The 14,129-nt window shown below is 42.3% G+C and overlaps 1 protein-coding gene across 2 annotated transcripts in view; it reads left to right on the top strand.

The window, feature by feature from the left end:
* lrp2a (low density lipoprotein receptor-related protein 2a) overlaps window positions 1-13,768 on the top strand; it is a 361,142-nt gene extending 347,374 nt beyond the window's left edge. The window contains exons 75-79 of one of the 2 annotated variants that reach the window (XM_078552334.1): window positions 6,194-6,317; window positions 6,443-6,553; window positions 8,603-8,713; window positions 10,076-10,147; window positions 11,644-13,768. In XM_078552334.1, the coding sequence (XP_078408460.1) occupies window positions 6,194-6,317; window positions 6,443-6,553; window positions 8,603-8,713; window positions 10,076-10,147; window positions 11,644-11,820 (595 nt within the window). In that variant the 3' untranslated portion in view covers window positions 11,821-13,768. Of the gene's footprint in view, window positions 1-6,193; window positions 6,318-6,442; window positions 6,554-8,602; window positions 8,726-10,075; window positions 10,148-11,643 lie in introns of both variants that reach the window. The other variant, XM_078552333.1, reaches the window with a different exon arrangement.
* Window positions 13,769-14,129: the final 361 nt, after the last annotated feature.

Here is a 14,129-nt window from a genome sequence, read left to right as displayed (position 1 = left end):
ACCCCATCAAGTTCCCTCGGGATCTTATATGTTTCTATGAGATCACCTTTCATTCTTCTTAACTCCCAATGGGTAAAGGCCCAGTCTGTTCAACCTTACATTGAATAGTTAATTGGATACGTATTAAGAATTCTTTATTAGCCTTTAAAAAAGTGCTTCAACTGCTCAGATTATCAGATGTATTTATTGCAAGCACATGTGCATCTTGCTCATGTCCTTTTCATAGCAATAATAGACTTTAATCAGCAAACAACGATGTATGTAAACATTTCTCAAAAGTTGTGGACCACAAAATAAGGAATGCGGTACACAACTACCAGCAAAGTGGTAATGTTACTGGACTAGTAAGTCAGAGGCTTGAACTAATACTCAGCAGACATGAATTTAAATCCCACCATGGCAGCTGGGGAATTTAAATTCAATTAATTATAAATCTGGAATGAAAAGCTACTCTGAGTAATGATGTTGTAAAAACCATCTGGTTCACCAGTGACCTTCCGGGAAACAAATCTGTCATCTTTATTTGGTCCGGCCTACACCTGACTCCAGATCCACAGCAATGTGTTTGACTCTTAACTGTCCTCTGAAATTGCCTAGCAAGCCACTCAGTTGCATCAAACTCTTTCGAGTTATCAACAGTCACAGATTGCAACGCTTTCGAGTACAATCACAGTTCTTGGTTTCCGGGAGTGGGTCATGAACCCACAACCCTCTGGTTCAAAGGCGAGGGTGCTATGAACTGAGCCACAGCTGACACCTCTCAGTTGCATCAAACTGCTGCAGAGAAAAGTTAAATTAGAATAAAATGGCAGGAACCACCTGGGATTAATCTAGGCAATGACAACACTGCACCTGGCAAAGTCTTCCTCACTAACATCTGAGTCTTTGGAGAGCTGTCCCATAGATTAGTCAAAATGCAGCCTGACATAGCCATACTCATTGGCCAGGATTTTGCCCTCATCGGGTGGGCTCGACAGGGGCCAGTGGTAGCAGCTGCAAAAGCGACCACAGCCCGCAATCAGGCCCCGACCATAATTTCACACTGGCGGGCCAACTGAGGCCCACTCAGTCTGAAACGTGCGCTGCAGCACTCAATGCTGCCTGGGTCGGGGGAGGAGGGCGAGCGCGGAAGCTCGCACACACAATGAAAGCTCCCTGAAGTGTAGAGCTGCCTCAGGAAGCTGAAGATTTAAAAAATGAAAAATAAATAATTTAAAAATTTTAAAAAACATGTCCCCTCATGCAACTCTGTCACGTGAGCAGGGACGTGTTGTGAATAAAATGTCAACATCTTTATTTAATTTTTAATTGCTGTTGGAAACCTCATTCCGCCCGTGGATGAGGTTTCCTAAAAAATCCAAAGGCCGCTTGGCCTTTTCACCTGCCCGCCAACCATAAGGTTGGACAGGCAGCAAAAAATTTAATTCGGTTGGTACTTTGATGGCCTTGATAGGCCTGTTAATTGTCGACGGGTGCACTGCGACTCCTGCGCACACTCACCGACCATATCACGAGACTGCACAATGATGTCGGGTTGCTTGCCTGATGTCATCGTGCATCATTTTACACTCATTCGGCTCGGGCATGCACCCACCCGACCAGCCAACATTCTGCCCATTGAATCACATCATTACAGCCCATGTCCCAAACGTCGCCATCACCATCCTTGGATATGTCCTGTCCCATTTCAGGGGGTACAGTGGTATAGAATCAGGATGGAGTAACCCTGAGAGTCCTCAGCATTGGCTCTGGACCCCATGAGGTTTCAGTGCATAAGGTCTAACATGGGCAAGGAAACCTTCTGCTGATTACCAGCTACCATCCTCCCTCAGCTGACAAATCAGTATTCCTCCATGTTGAACACCACCTGGAAGAAGCATTGTGGAAGGGCACAGAATGTACTCTGGCTCTGGGACTTAAATGACCATCACCAAGAGAGACTCAGTAGTAGCACTGCTGACTCAGCTGGCCGAATGCTGAAGAACATATCTTCCAAACTGAGTCTACAGCAGGTAGTGAGAGAACCAGTCTTTCTTTTGCAGATGTATCTGTCCAAGACAGTATTGTTAGAAGTGACCACTGCGGATTCCTTGTAGAGACGAAGTCCTGTCTTCACACTGTAGACATCCTCCATGTTGTGTGGCACTATGGAATAGATTCAGTGCAGATCTAGCAGCTCAAAACTGGGCATCTGTGAGGCACTGTCTGCCATCAACAGCAGAATTGTATTCAACCACAATCTGTACCCTCCTGACCCAGCATATCCCTCACTCTACCATTATCATCAAGACAGGGAGCAACCCTGGTTCAATCTGGTGTGTGGGAGAACATGCCAGGAACAGCACCAGGCATACCCAGAAATGAGATGCCAACCTGGTGTAGCTGCAACATTTAACATGCATGTTAAATAGTAGAAGCAGAATGCTATAGATAGAGCTAAGTGAACCCACAACCAATGGATCAGATGAAAGCTCTGCAGTTCTGCCACATTTAGTCAGGAATGGTAATGGACAATTAAGCAACTAACGAGAAGAGGTGGCTCCACAAGCATCCATCATTCTCAATGATGGGAAGCCAAGCATGTCAATGGAAAAGACAAGGCTGAAGCATTTGCATTCATCTTCAGCCACAAGCACTGAGTGTGAAGTGGAAGAGCCATCTCCCCCTTCTTCTGAGGTCCTCAGCATTGCAGATGCCACTCTCCAGCTGATTCAATTCCATCCACATGACCTCAAGGAATGGCTGAAGGGACTAGATACAACAAGCCTGCCATCTTTATCCTGTCGGGCCTACACCTGACTCCAGATTCTCAACAATGTGTTTGACTCTTAGCTGCCCTCTGAAATTATCTAGCAAGCCACTCAGTTGTATCAAACTGCTGCAGAGAAAAGTTAAATAAGAATAAAATGGCAGGAAGCATCTGGCACCAGAAATGACAATGCCACACCTGGCAAAGGCTATGAGCTGTGACAACATCCCAGCTGCAGTGCTGAAAACATCTGCTCCGGAACTAGCCACGCCTCTACCCAAGCTATTCCAATACAGCTACAACACTAGCATCTTTCTCAATAAGGTGGCAAATTGTCCAGGTTTGTCCTGTCCACAAAAAGCAGGGCAAACATAATCTAGCCAGTCACTGCCCCATCAGTCAACATTGAATCATCAGCAGAGTGATGAAAGGTGTCATCAATAATGTTATAATGCAACACGTATTCAGCAACAACCTGCTCACCACTGCTCAGTTTGGGTTCCACGAGGGCCACTCAGCTTCAGAACTCATTATCGCCTTGGTCTAAACATGGACAAAAGAGCTGAATTCCAGAGGTAAGGTGAAAGTGACTGCTCTTGACATCAAGGCAGCATTTGACAAGTATGACAACAAGGAAACTTAACAAAATTGAAGTCAATGGGAATCAGAGGAAAAACTCTCTGCTGATTGGAGTCATACCTCGCTCAAAGTAAGATGGTTGTAGTTGTTGGAGGTCAATCATCTCAGTTCCAGGAGATCCTCTGGGTAGGGCCCTAGGCCCAACCACCTTCAGCTGCTTCATTAGTGACCTAACCACCAGAAGTGGGGATGCTCAATGTTAAATACCATTCACAACTCTTCAGATACTGAAGTAGTCTGTGCCTACATGCGCCAAGACCTAGACAACATTCAGGCTCGGGCTGACAAGTGGCAAGTAACATTTGCACCACACAAGTGCCGGGCAATGACCCTCTCCAGCAAGAGAGAATTTAAACATCATCCCTTGACATTCAGTGACATTTCAATCCATGAATCATCCATCATCAACACCCTGGGAGGTTGCCATTGACCAGAAACATAACTGGACCAGCCATATAAATACTGTGGCTACAAGAGCAGGTCAAATGCTGGGAATTCCACTGACTCCCGAAAGTGAGTCCACCATCTACAATGCAGAAGCCAGGAGTGTGATGGAATACTCTCCACTTACCTGGGTGAGTGCAGTTCCTACAACACACAAGAATCTCGGCACCTGCTTGATTGGCACCCTGCCTACCACCTTAAGCATTAATTCTCTCCATCAGCAGCACACAGTGGCAGCCATGTCTACCATATACAAGATGCAGCAACTCGCCAAGACCCATTCAATGTCACCTTCCAAACCTGCGACCTCTACAGTGCAGAAGAACAAGGACAGCAGACGCACAGGAGCACCACCACCTGCAAGTCCCCATCCAGACACACGCCATCCTGACTTGGCTCAAATCTGCATTCCTTCACTGTCTCTGGGTCAATATACTGGAACTCCCTCCCTAACAGCACTGTGGGTACCTACACCTTAAGGACTGCGACATTTCAAGAAGGCGGCTCACCATTACTTTCTCAAGGGCAATTAAGGACCATAAATGTTGGCCTTGCCAGTGACACCCACACCCCATAAACAAATTAACAAAAAAATGAAAAGATTGAAACACACGGGGGAAGGGCATTTTATGTTTGTCAGTGCTTTATCAGTGTAATTCAGCACACTTTTTCTGTTTTGGCATTTTTTTTCTGAAAGAGATTAATTTTGCCCGTGTTGCAGCTTAGTCTTTTGTCAGGTAAAGGGTATTGTGGATATCAGAAGCTAAATTAAATCTTATACCATAGGGTAACCAAATCTCCTTATCAACAAGCTACAAGGCATCTCTTGCTTTAGTTCTTTCGTTCAGACTTCCAAGCAGTGCAAATATTTACATGATTGATTTTAGTATTTTTACAACTAAAAGCAAATCATTTCTAAAATGATTTTTAAAACACTGTTCACAGACTGGGGTCTAAATTTAAGTTCTGCAGGGATAGTCAACAACTGATCTATGTTGTAAATATACTGGAAATGCAACTGTCAAGAGTTACACTGTAGGTCATGCTTCACACTTTGCCAACCAGGAAAAGACTCTGTGTATGCATTCAAATATGCAAAAATGATCATTGACCTGAAACAGAACCCTGTGTTTCTCCCCACAGATGCTGCCCGACCTACCAAGTCTTTCTAGTAATTTCTGTTTCTATTTCAGATTTCGAGAATCCTCAGTATTTTGCTCTTGTACAAATGTGCAAGCTTCAACTGTTTCTGTGGCTCTTTTTTTTAAAATCACCTTTCTCTCAAGTGATTAGTTCATTAGGTGGCTGGGAAATTCAACAAACAGCTGGTTTTTCAAGCTGGCTTCACAGCAGACTAAAGTTAGATTCCACCTAGTGCAAACTGGTGAGATGTATTCAGAAGGGAGCGTTTGCGTGTCAGAATAGGACTCTACCTCAAGTTAGACTGCTGCTTTCACATCACGTGCGATCACTACACAGCTGCCTGAAAGTAGCAATATAACTGCAATCTGCATGTATGCTGACAGAACTTTGGCCTGGATTTTTGCAACGATGGAGAGCCTCTCTGCCATTGCGAAAATAGCAGAGGAGGTTAAAATCCAGAAATCCCACACCTAAACATGGCACCTACCATTTTTGTGGAGGTGGAAATGGGGGCAGGTCAGGATTTGCACATGCCTATTTCACAGAGAAAGCTGCCCATATAAAACAGCAGCCACCTCCAGCTATGTCTGATTTTCAGTAGCCAGGATTGGGAAACATGACATGTGCAGATTATATCTGGTAGAGCAGATCTAAATTTTGCAGAGTTCTTTGGAGAGGTGGGACCCCCTTTTGGAGAGTATGGGTACCCTTTTGGAGAGATAGGGTACCCCTTTGTATATGGTCCCGGGACACCTTTGGGGAAAGTCAGGTGTTCTTTGGGAGAGGTAAGCTGCCCTTTGGGAGAGGTCAGATGCCCTTTGGGATTGTTAAAAGTGGACAAGAATGTGTGTAAAAATGCATAAACTCACTAGAACTGTCAAAAGGAACAGTCAAGAGCAACATCGGACCTCGGAGAATGACCCGAAAATCCGACCCATTGGGGCACTTTCTCCGGGGTTGGGTTTGCAGAGCCGGGAATTGTCCTGACTCTGCACTCCCGATCCAGGATGAAAATTCAGTCCTTTATGTCTTGAGCATAGCACAAATGGTGCTTCAACTTTCAGGAAGAAATTATTGTTGCATAGCACTTGACATAAATATGCCTATGTTTTATTTTCTTGGATCCCAAAGGAGCAATACAAACTTGCCTAAAGAATATGTTCATTTCCAAATCACAATGCTACTAAGTAACAATTGATTTTTTTTTTCTCCCTAAAGTTTAAGCAGCCTTATCAAACCAAATGGAAATGGAGTGACATTTAGATCTGGAGTAGATACCGGAGTAGACGGTGGATCTTCTGCCATAGACATAGATTCTGCTATTGATGGAGCGATGCAGATGGTAAGATAATAGTAATCTAGTTTATGATTAAAGCTCCTGGCTGTAATTCTTTATGTAGTATTGAGTGCTTCACACTTGTGCTTTGTTCTTTTACTAAATCTGAATGAACTCTGTTTTTGCAACAGAATGAAAACTTTGTAGTGGAAGCAGGAAAACAACCAGTTACTTTTGAAAATCCCATGTTTGGAACAAAGGGGAATGTTTCCAATGACCCTCCTGCAGTCCAGCAATCAGTGGTAACACCTAATGGGGGCTATTAAAAAAATGAACTCACCATATCATAATTAACTGTATTTAGAGCAATTAGTTTATTGGATTATATTCAGTTTGGCTAATGGCAATGGTTCTGTCCTAAAACTTTAGCTGGCATTACTGTAATTCAGAATTGCTAAATTTTTTGTAACTGATATACATCTAAGTATATACACATACATCTGACACTGATATTCATATACTGATCTTTGTTAACATTTCATACAAAAAGATTTTATTTATAGTATAAGAAATTTTGTGGTCTAAACTATATGATGCATTGTATGATATATGTTAGGGACATAGAAAAGAATATAGGAACAGGAGTAGGCCATTCAGTCCTTCAAGCCTGTTCTGTCATTTAGTTAGATCATGGCTGATCTGTATACCTCTATACAATTCTATTTACCTGCCTTGGTTATATATCTCCTAATACTCTTACTTAATCCTGACTGACCCCCAACCAACCGACTCTCGCCCACCACTGACTACCCGACTCCCACCCCGCCACTGACCAGCCGACTCCCCCCCACTGACCACCCTACCCCCACCCCTTCACTGACCAACCAACTCCCCCCACATGTAACCCCCCACAATGACCACAGCCACCAAACCCCCATGAACAGCAAACCCCCACCCCCTACTGACCAACCTATCCCCCTGTGACTGACTGCCCCATACTGACCACCCAACTCCAGCCCCTCACTAACCAACCGACACCCACCCTGACCGACCCCAACCACCCCACCCCCCCCAACGACCACCCCGCCATTGGACCACCCAGCCATCCACTGACCATCCAACAGCCCCCCCGACTGATCAACACCTGATCCCCTCCCAACTATCCGCCCAACCTCCATCCCTTCACCGACCAACCGACCCCCCATGACCTCCCCTGATCATCCAACCCCCACCTCCCCTACTGACCAATCGATCCACCCCCCCCCACCCCCAGCACCCGCCCCCCCACCCTGCCGACGACAACCCCTTGACTGACCGACCACTCTACTAACCAACCCCACCCCGACTGACCCGGCCAACTGATCTCCCCGACCCGACCCCCCCAACAAACCGACTGTCCCTGACCAACCGACACCCCCTGACCAACCAAACCCCTCCCCACAACTAACACCCCAAACCCCCTGACCAACACCCGATTCTCCCAACCAACCCCCCATCTCGCAATCCTACCCTGAATCCTACCCATACCCACCAATGCTACCCACTTACCTTACAAACTTACCTTCTCCCTCCCTGGCTCCTGAAAGTGGTTCGACGTTTAAACTTACCTGCTTTACGGCAGCTATACCATAAGAAAGGGGGAGTGGATTCCCTACCTATGGCTCTCCGGCCTTGACTGAAGGCCTTAGGAGCACGCTGCACTACACTGCTTTTGCCCGGCCTGAGTCAGAAGGTTGGGCTAGAAGGAAGCAGCTGGATTCCCAGATAAGAAACTAGGAGCAGAGTGGCCATCAGACTCTGATTGCCACTCCACAGAAGTTCAAGCACTTTACTTTCTTCTATCCTTAACCTGGACTTCCCTACCAGGGGAAATATTTTCTCTCTGTAGATCCGATCAATTACTTTAATAATTCTAAACAGTCCATTAGATCACCCTTTAGTTTTCTATAATGAGGGAATAGAAGTTTAGCCTATCCAACCTTCACTTCATAATTTAATGCTTTTAGCCCAGTATCATTCTGGTGGGTCTGCAGTGCACCCTTCCAAGGTCAACATACCCTGAGTACTCCGGAACTGAAGGCCATATTCCAGGTGGGGTCTAACCAGAGCTTTGTACGATATAACATAACTTCCACCCCTTTGTATTTTACTCTGCTCAGCATCTGGTTAACCTAATGTGTAGGAGCCAAAGGCCTAGTTATCAGACTGGATTAGTCCTGTCTGGTTAGATAGCAACTTTTGGTTCAAGCAGTTTAATAGGATGCTTAATATTTAAACAGTCCGCTGAATCATACATGTAGATTCAATTTTTTTCTATTTTGGAGCTAATGCATTTTACTTCTTTGGTCTAGGATATGGTGGCAGTTGGTGGTGAAACAAATGGAAGCAGTTTTGACAATCCCATCTATACATCCATGCCCCCTTTCTTAGACAAACCTATTTCAACTGGATCACAAGCTCAGGTAAAAGCAATGGTGAATTTTTATGAATGGGTTTCTTTTACACAGTAACTTTTGAAGATCTAGTATGTGTGAGTGTATATTATGGGGAGAATTTTCGGCTCAGTGAGCGGGGGCAGGGCCTGCTCACCGAGGGGTAAAATGATGCAGGGTAACATCAGGCGTGCGTCCCAATGTCACCGTGCTTCATATAGATTTTCAGTTCGGCTCAAAGGTCTGTTAAGGCCATTAATTAACTAATTAAGGCTATTGAGAAAGCTGCCCGTCCGACCTTAAGGTTGGTGGGCAGACGAAGAGCCCAGGCGGGATGAGGTTTCATGAAGGGTTTATAAATTAAATACATTTTTTCTTTAAAGTTCATTGACATGTCCCAGCTCATGTGACATGAGGGGACATTTCTTAATTTTTTTTTCTTTATTAAAATTTTAAAAACTTAAAACTTATCTCCCTGAGGCAGCTCTGTGCCTCAGGGAGATTCCTGCGCTCTTTCACGCGCATGCACAAATGAGCACACTCCCGACTCAGGGAACCCCTGCCCCGCCCGCAGGGAGCTCACAGTGCTTCCAGGTGTGTGTCACGCTGGGCGGGCCAATTAAATGGTGGTGCAGACCTGATCGGGGGCGCCGATCGGGCCTGTTCCTGCACAGCTCCCCCGACGGGGGGATAATTCTCTCCTATGCGTGTGTACCTTTATTTTAGATATACATATGTGAGAAAAAGATCAATCCTTCTCTCTGGAACTCCAACTCTTAAATTCTTAAAGCACTTCAATGTACTTAGAAATTTCTTCACAGAAGAAAGGCATTGGGACCATTGTAAAAACAGAATTACCTGGAAAAACTCAGCAGGTCTGGCAGCATCGGCGGAGAAGAAATCAGTTAACGTTTCGAGCCTTCATGGCCCTTCGGCAGAACTGAAGCAAGATTTCTTCTCCGCCGATGCTGCCAGACCTGCTGAGTTTTTCCAGGTAATTCTGTTTTTGTTTTGGATTTCCAGCATCCGCAGTAGCTTTTAGCTTTTTGTTTTTATCATTGGGACCATTGTGCCTGACCTGATGCTAACTCCACATTGAAATATCTACTGCAATCTGATTTTCTGCTCTTTTCCTATAATACGTTGCCTTTGATTACTGTTTCAGACATCGACCCTAGACACGTCTTTTTCTGCCTTTACCAATAATGTGGATGGCACACTTCCAGTGCCTAATGAGCACATCTGCATTGCCCGCCATACCGGATGTTTAGGTGCCGGTTTGGCTGATGAATGGGCTCCCATTTTGAATTCCTTCACCAATATATTTTATGGATACAGCTCTAGGAGTGTACACATTCTCATGTTGGCATTAATGTCATTTTGATCTTTCAGGAATCAAAGTGGAATTTTTTCAGACGAAAACCCAAGCAAGGGACAAATTTTGAAAATCCTGTGTATGCAGAGGTAACCCTTTTTTCAGCTCCTTAACAGTGAATGGTGTGGCTTTTTAAAATTATTTTGTAACATTTTCAATCACTTAGTTTAAAAAAAAGTGTAAGAAATAAAATATTAACCGTTGCCCTTGATGCTCCACACAGTTTCAAAATTAAAGAACAAAACCAGCATGTTTGAATATTAATACCTAGTGCACAATAATTAGAAAATAAATTTTGATCATGTTTAAGCCTGGATAAAGCCGTGTTGAAAATGAGCGTTTTATATAATCAAGCAGGATATTATTTTCTTAAACTAAATGGGTTAATTATTGAATAGCTAGTCTTTTTTGATGTATTTTAACACTTGGGAAATTCTGTGGTGGAACAATTGGAATGTGATTCCTTTTTAACACTGCTCACAGACTGACAAGAATAAACATCAGTGCACTCCACACTAAATTCACAATTTCATTGGAGAATTTTATTTTTAAGATTGGAAGGCAATGTTTTGTGCCTGTGGGTAGAATCTTCTGTTCGGCGAGCGGGGGCGGGGCCCGCTCGCCGATGTGTAAAATGACGCGGGGTGACATCGGGCATGCAACCCGACGTCACCCCACACCATTTGGATTCGCTGACCTGTCAATGACCTATTAAGGCCATTAAAAAACTAAATGAAACCATTAATGGACCTGCCTGTCTGACCTTAAGGTTTAATTGGCCTGCCCATGTAAAGTGGCGGTGCGGCCCCATCCAGGGGCACTGATCGGGAACCCGCCCGCCCATGCCTGCCCCCGCTCCCGCTCCCGCACATCCCCCCCCCGACGGGAGGAAAATGTTGCCCTGTGTAAATATTATTACACAATACAAATTAATGTACATTGGCCCTACTCTGGAGTCCTCATTATCTTGTAGCACAGCTGAACACCAATATCAAATGGCACTGAGAGGCATATAAGATGCTTGTTAAAGAACTCCTACATTTAAAACAAGTCAGTGAGAGGGGCATTCTGGCTGTGGTTTTTGACAAGTTACTGTAGTTTGAGCATTACGGCTAACATTATTTTTCTGAGGAAGACAGAAAGGCACATGCATTGGCACAGCAACTGCTTGACACTCAACCATAGGCAGCCCAGAAGCGTACATCATACGATCCAAGCACAAGCAATTGGGCATGTCATACAATTTCTACATTTGCCGTTCAGCAGGAAAGCAGTGACAAAGTTGTACCATATACAGACTTTGGATGCCAGTTGAGACTGAGGGTTGAACTTTGTACCCCTCTAGTTAGCAGATTAACTTTTGATGCTACAAAGCAAACACATCAATCCTCCACCAGAATTAATTGATGATGCAAGACACAGTTTAGTTTAATTGAATGGATTAGTCAGTAATTTCCTATATTAATAATGTAAAAAAAAATCCAAGAATGGGCATTCTAAAAGAGAGTTTACTTGGGGCAGTTTGCTTAATAGATTCTGTGTAATTTAATTTTAACACATGGTGTCTTTTTTTCCTACTTCCTAGTGCCAGAAACAGCAACAGGCAAATAATCCACTTGGAGAAACTGCTGCCACTTCTCATACTTTTGGATTACCCCCAAGTGAGCCATGTTCAAAAAAAGATGAACCTTCGACATACAGTCCTACAGAGAATACTTTCAAAGATACAGCTACTCTTGTCAAAGAGGATTCAAATGCGTAATTCGATGTTTAACTGGAGAAAAAGCAACAGACTTTCCTATGATACATTATATTTTTATATACAGCCAGCATATTTGGATGTCAGAAATCTTTAGGTAGAAGAAGCCTTTAAAGATAATTTGAATGAACCAGCAGCTGTTATAAGAGGTGGTCAGTCTGTTCCTTTGCTGTCAGTGATATTTTATGCCAACCTTTATCTTTTTTTGTTTTTTGTCTGTGAAGAATTTTTAATCCAGAGGTACTTTATGTATTTCTTTGCACTGGACTTGTGTAAAAGTTTGAGATATGTAATGTTATAAATATGTTGTACATTTGTAAATTTTGAAGAGATTATGGCAATCATGTTGCCAAGTGTATGGCTGATTTATACTGAAGGTTGCAATCTATGGAAACCTAGAGATTGAGGTGAGACTACTGATTAAAATTTTTAAAAAGGTAAAGCTAAATGTGAAAACTACTGATCTTGCCATGTGAAGTAATTCTTCACAAACACATTTTATGCAACAAAATGGCAGAATACATATGTACACTGGAGTATTTGCATTTCAACTATTTGTACACAGTGAAATCCGTAATAAATGGTCACTCATCACACTAAGCAGCACTAGCTGTTAATCACAGAAAACAGGAAATATAATCTAGATACTACCCTAATCCAGATAAGAAAAGAAGCTGTTTCCAAAAAAAGTCCATTCAATTATTCAAAATTAAATGTTTATTAAAAATTCTGTTTAATAATTGTTTCATGTTGTTAGTCTGATGAAAGTTTCTTTTGAAATGTAAACAATTTCATTTTGTTCATTTTTAATTAGTTGTAATTCTGCAGATTGTTGGGAGTAGGACCTGACAGCATAAGGGAAAGCACTCTAAAACACCAATGTGTCATGTACAAAAATGGTAGCTACAGAATTTATGGTAGAAATAATCTGCAGGCAATAAACTCATCTATTAGACTAAAACAATTATAGCAGTTGCTTAACTTTTTTTGTGTAGAGCAAATACAGGAATTGATTGAAAAAGAAGTCACTGATGAAACTGTTCTTTGTGCCATTAATTTTTTTAATTAATTTACCTTAGTGCAGCAGGGATGGAGAGTCATATTCACTGGTTTAGATTGAATCCTAATTCTTGTCAATCAAAGCTTGAAATCAAAGAAGAAGAGCAGAGTTTGTTCCTAGCTCTGAAACATTTCATGTATTTTAAAACAAACTGCATGGAGTGAGGGAAACATCTGTGAAAATGATACTATTCTGACCAATGAACAAAGGAATCAGATGAAATTAGTTTATTCTGGTCCAATTACAAATGTGAGCACAAACCATCCATTTGATAATAAAATGATTTGGCATTCTTATACCCTTGGTACTTTTTCTACTGCCTTTAACTATTAGAGAAAAAATACAAATAGTTTGGGATTGTGAGATATTCCTTCAATTACAATCAACCACATTGTGAAAAGTAAATACAATTTTAAAAATCTGGAAAATACAACTAATGGGAAATGTAGCAGTGGATGCAGGTGACTGTTCATACAGATTCCACCGTAAATATATACCTCACGTGATCAACTCTAAAATGATTAGGCCCAGATATGATATCCTATCCTTCATGATTCAAGGAATGACTGGGATGACTGTTCATCTTGGCTTACTTCACACTGAAGTACAATTCCAACTGGCTTTGTCTTGTAAATGGCCTAGACTAGCTGCCTAAATTTATTAGTTAAAGGCCTGCACATGTACTCAATATTGATTGTACTTAATGTGATTATAGTTTTATATATTTTACATCGTAAGAAATTGAATATTTTAGAATCCTTTGTATGTTAATTTTGTTGGATGTATTCTAATTAGGGTGGAATTTATATTGTACTTCAATCAAAAAATATTTCTGTTACTGGAAAAAATCTACTGCTGAACAAATCTAATAAATTTTGTTATTTTATCATACCTCGTTATCCTTTAATTCTTTTTCTAGAAGAAAATTTGAGGCTAAATCCTTTAAAACAGCATCTCTTTGGGAGAAATTCGCTGTTAGTCACTTTCATGAAAGTTGTTTGCTGAGATGATTTCCTGAATAGCTTCTATTCACATCATATCACTGGAAGCCACAGAGTGGATGATCAACTTGGCTGTTGACACTTAATGTTGCCTTGCTAAAGCACCATACTAAAGATGATGATGAACAATAATTTTTGTTCGTATTTTCACAAGGATATTCTCCCTTAACAATTTCTTTGATGGAACAAATTCGTTGTCAGAATAAATAGAATGCTATATATTCCAGTGAATTATTCAGGTCACAATATAA

Source organism: Cetorhinus maximus, chromosome 11, assembly GCF_964194155.1.
Source record: "Cetorhinus maximus chromosome 11, sCetMax3.hap1.1, whole genome shotgun sequence".
In the NCBI taxonomy this organism is placed as follows: Eukaryota; Metazoa; Chordata; class Chondrichthyes; order Lamniformes; family Cetorhinidae; genus Cetorhinus; species Cetorhinus maximus.
This window is presented reverse-complemented; position numbering and strand designations above follow the sequence as displayed.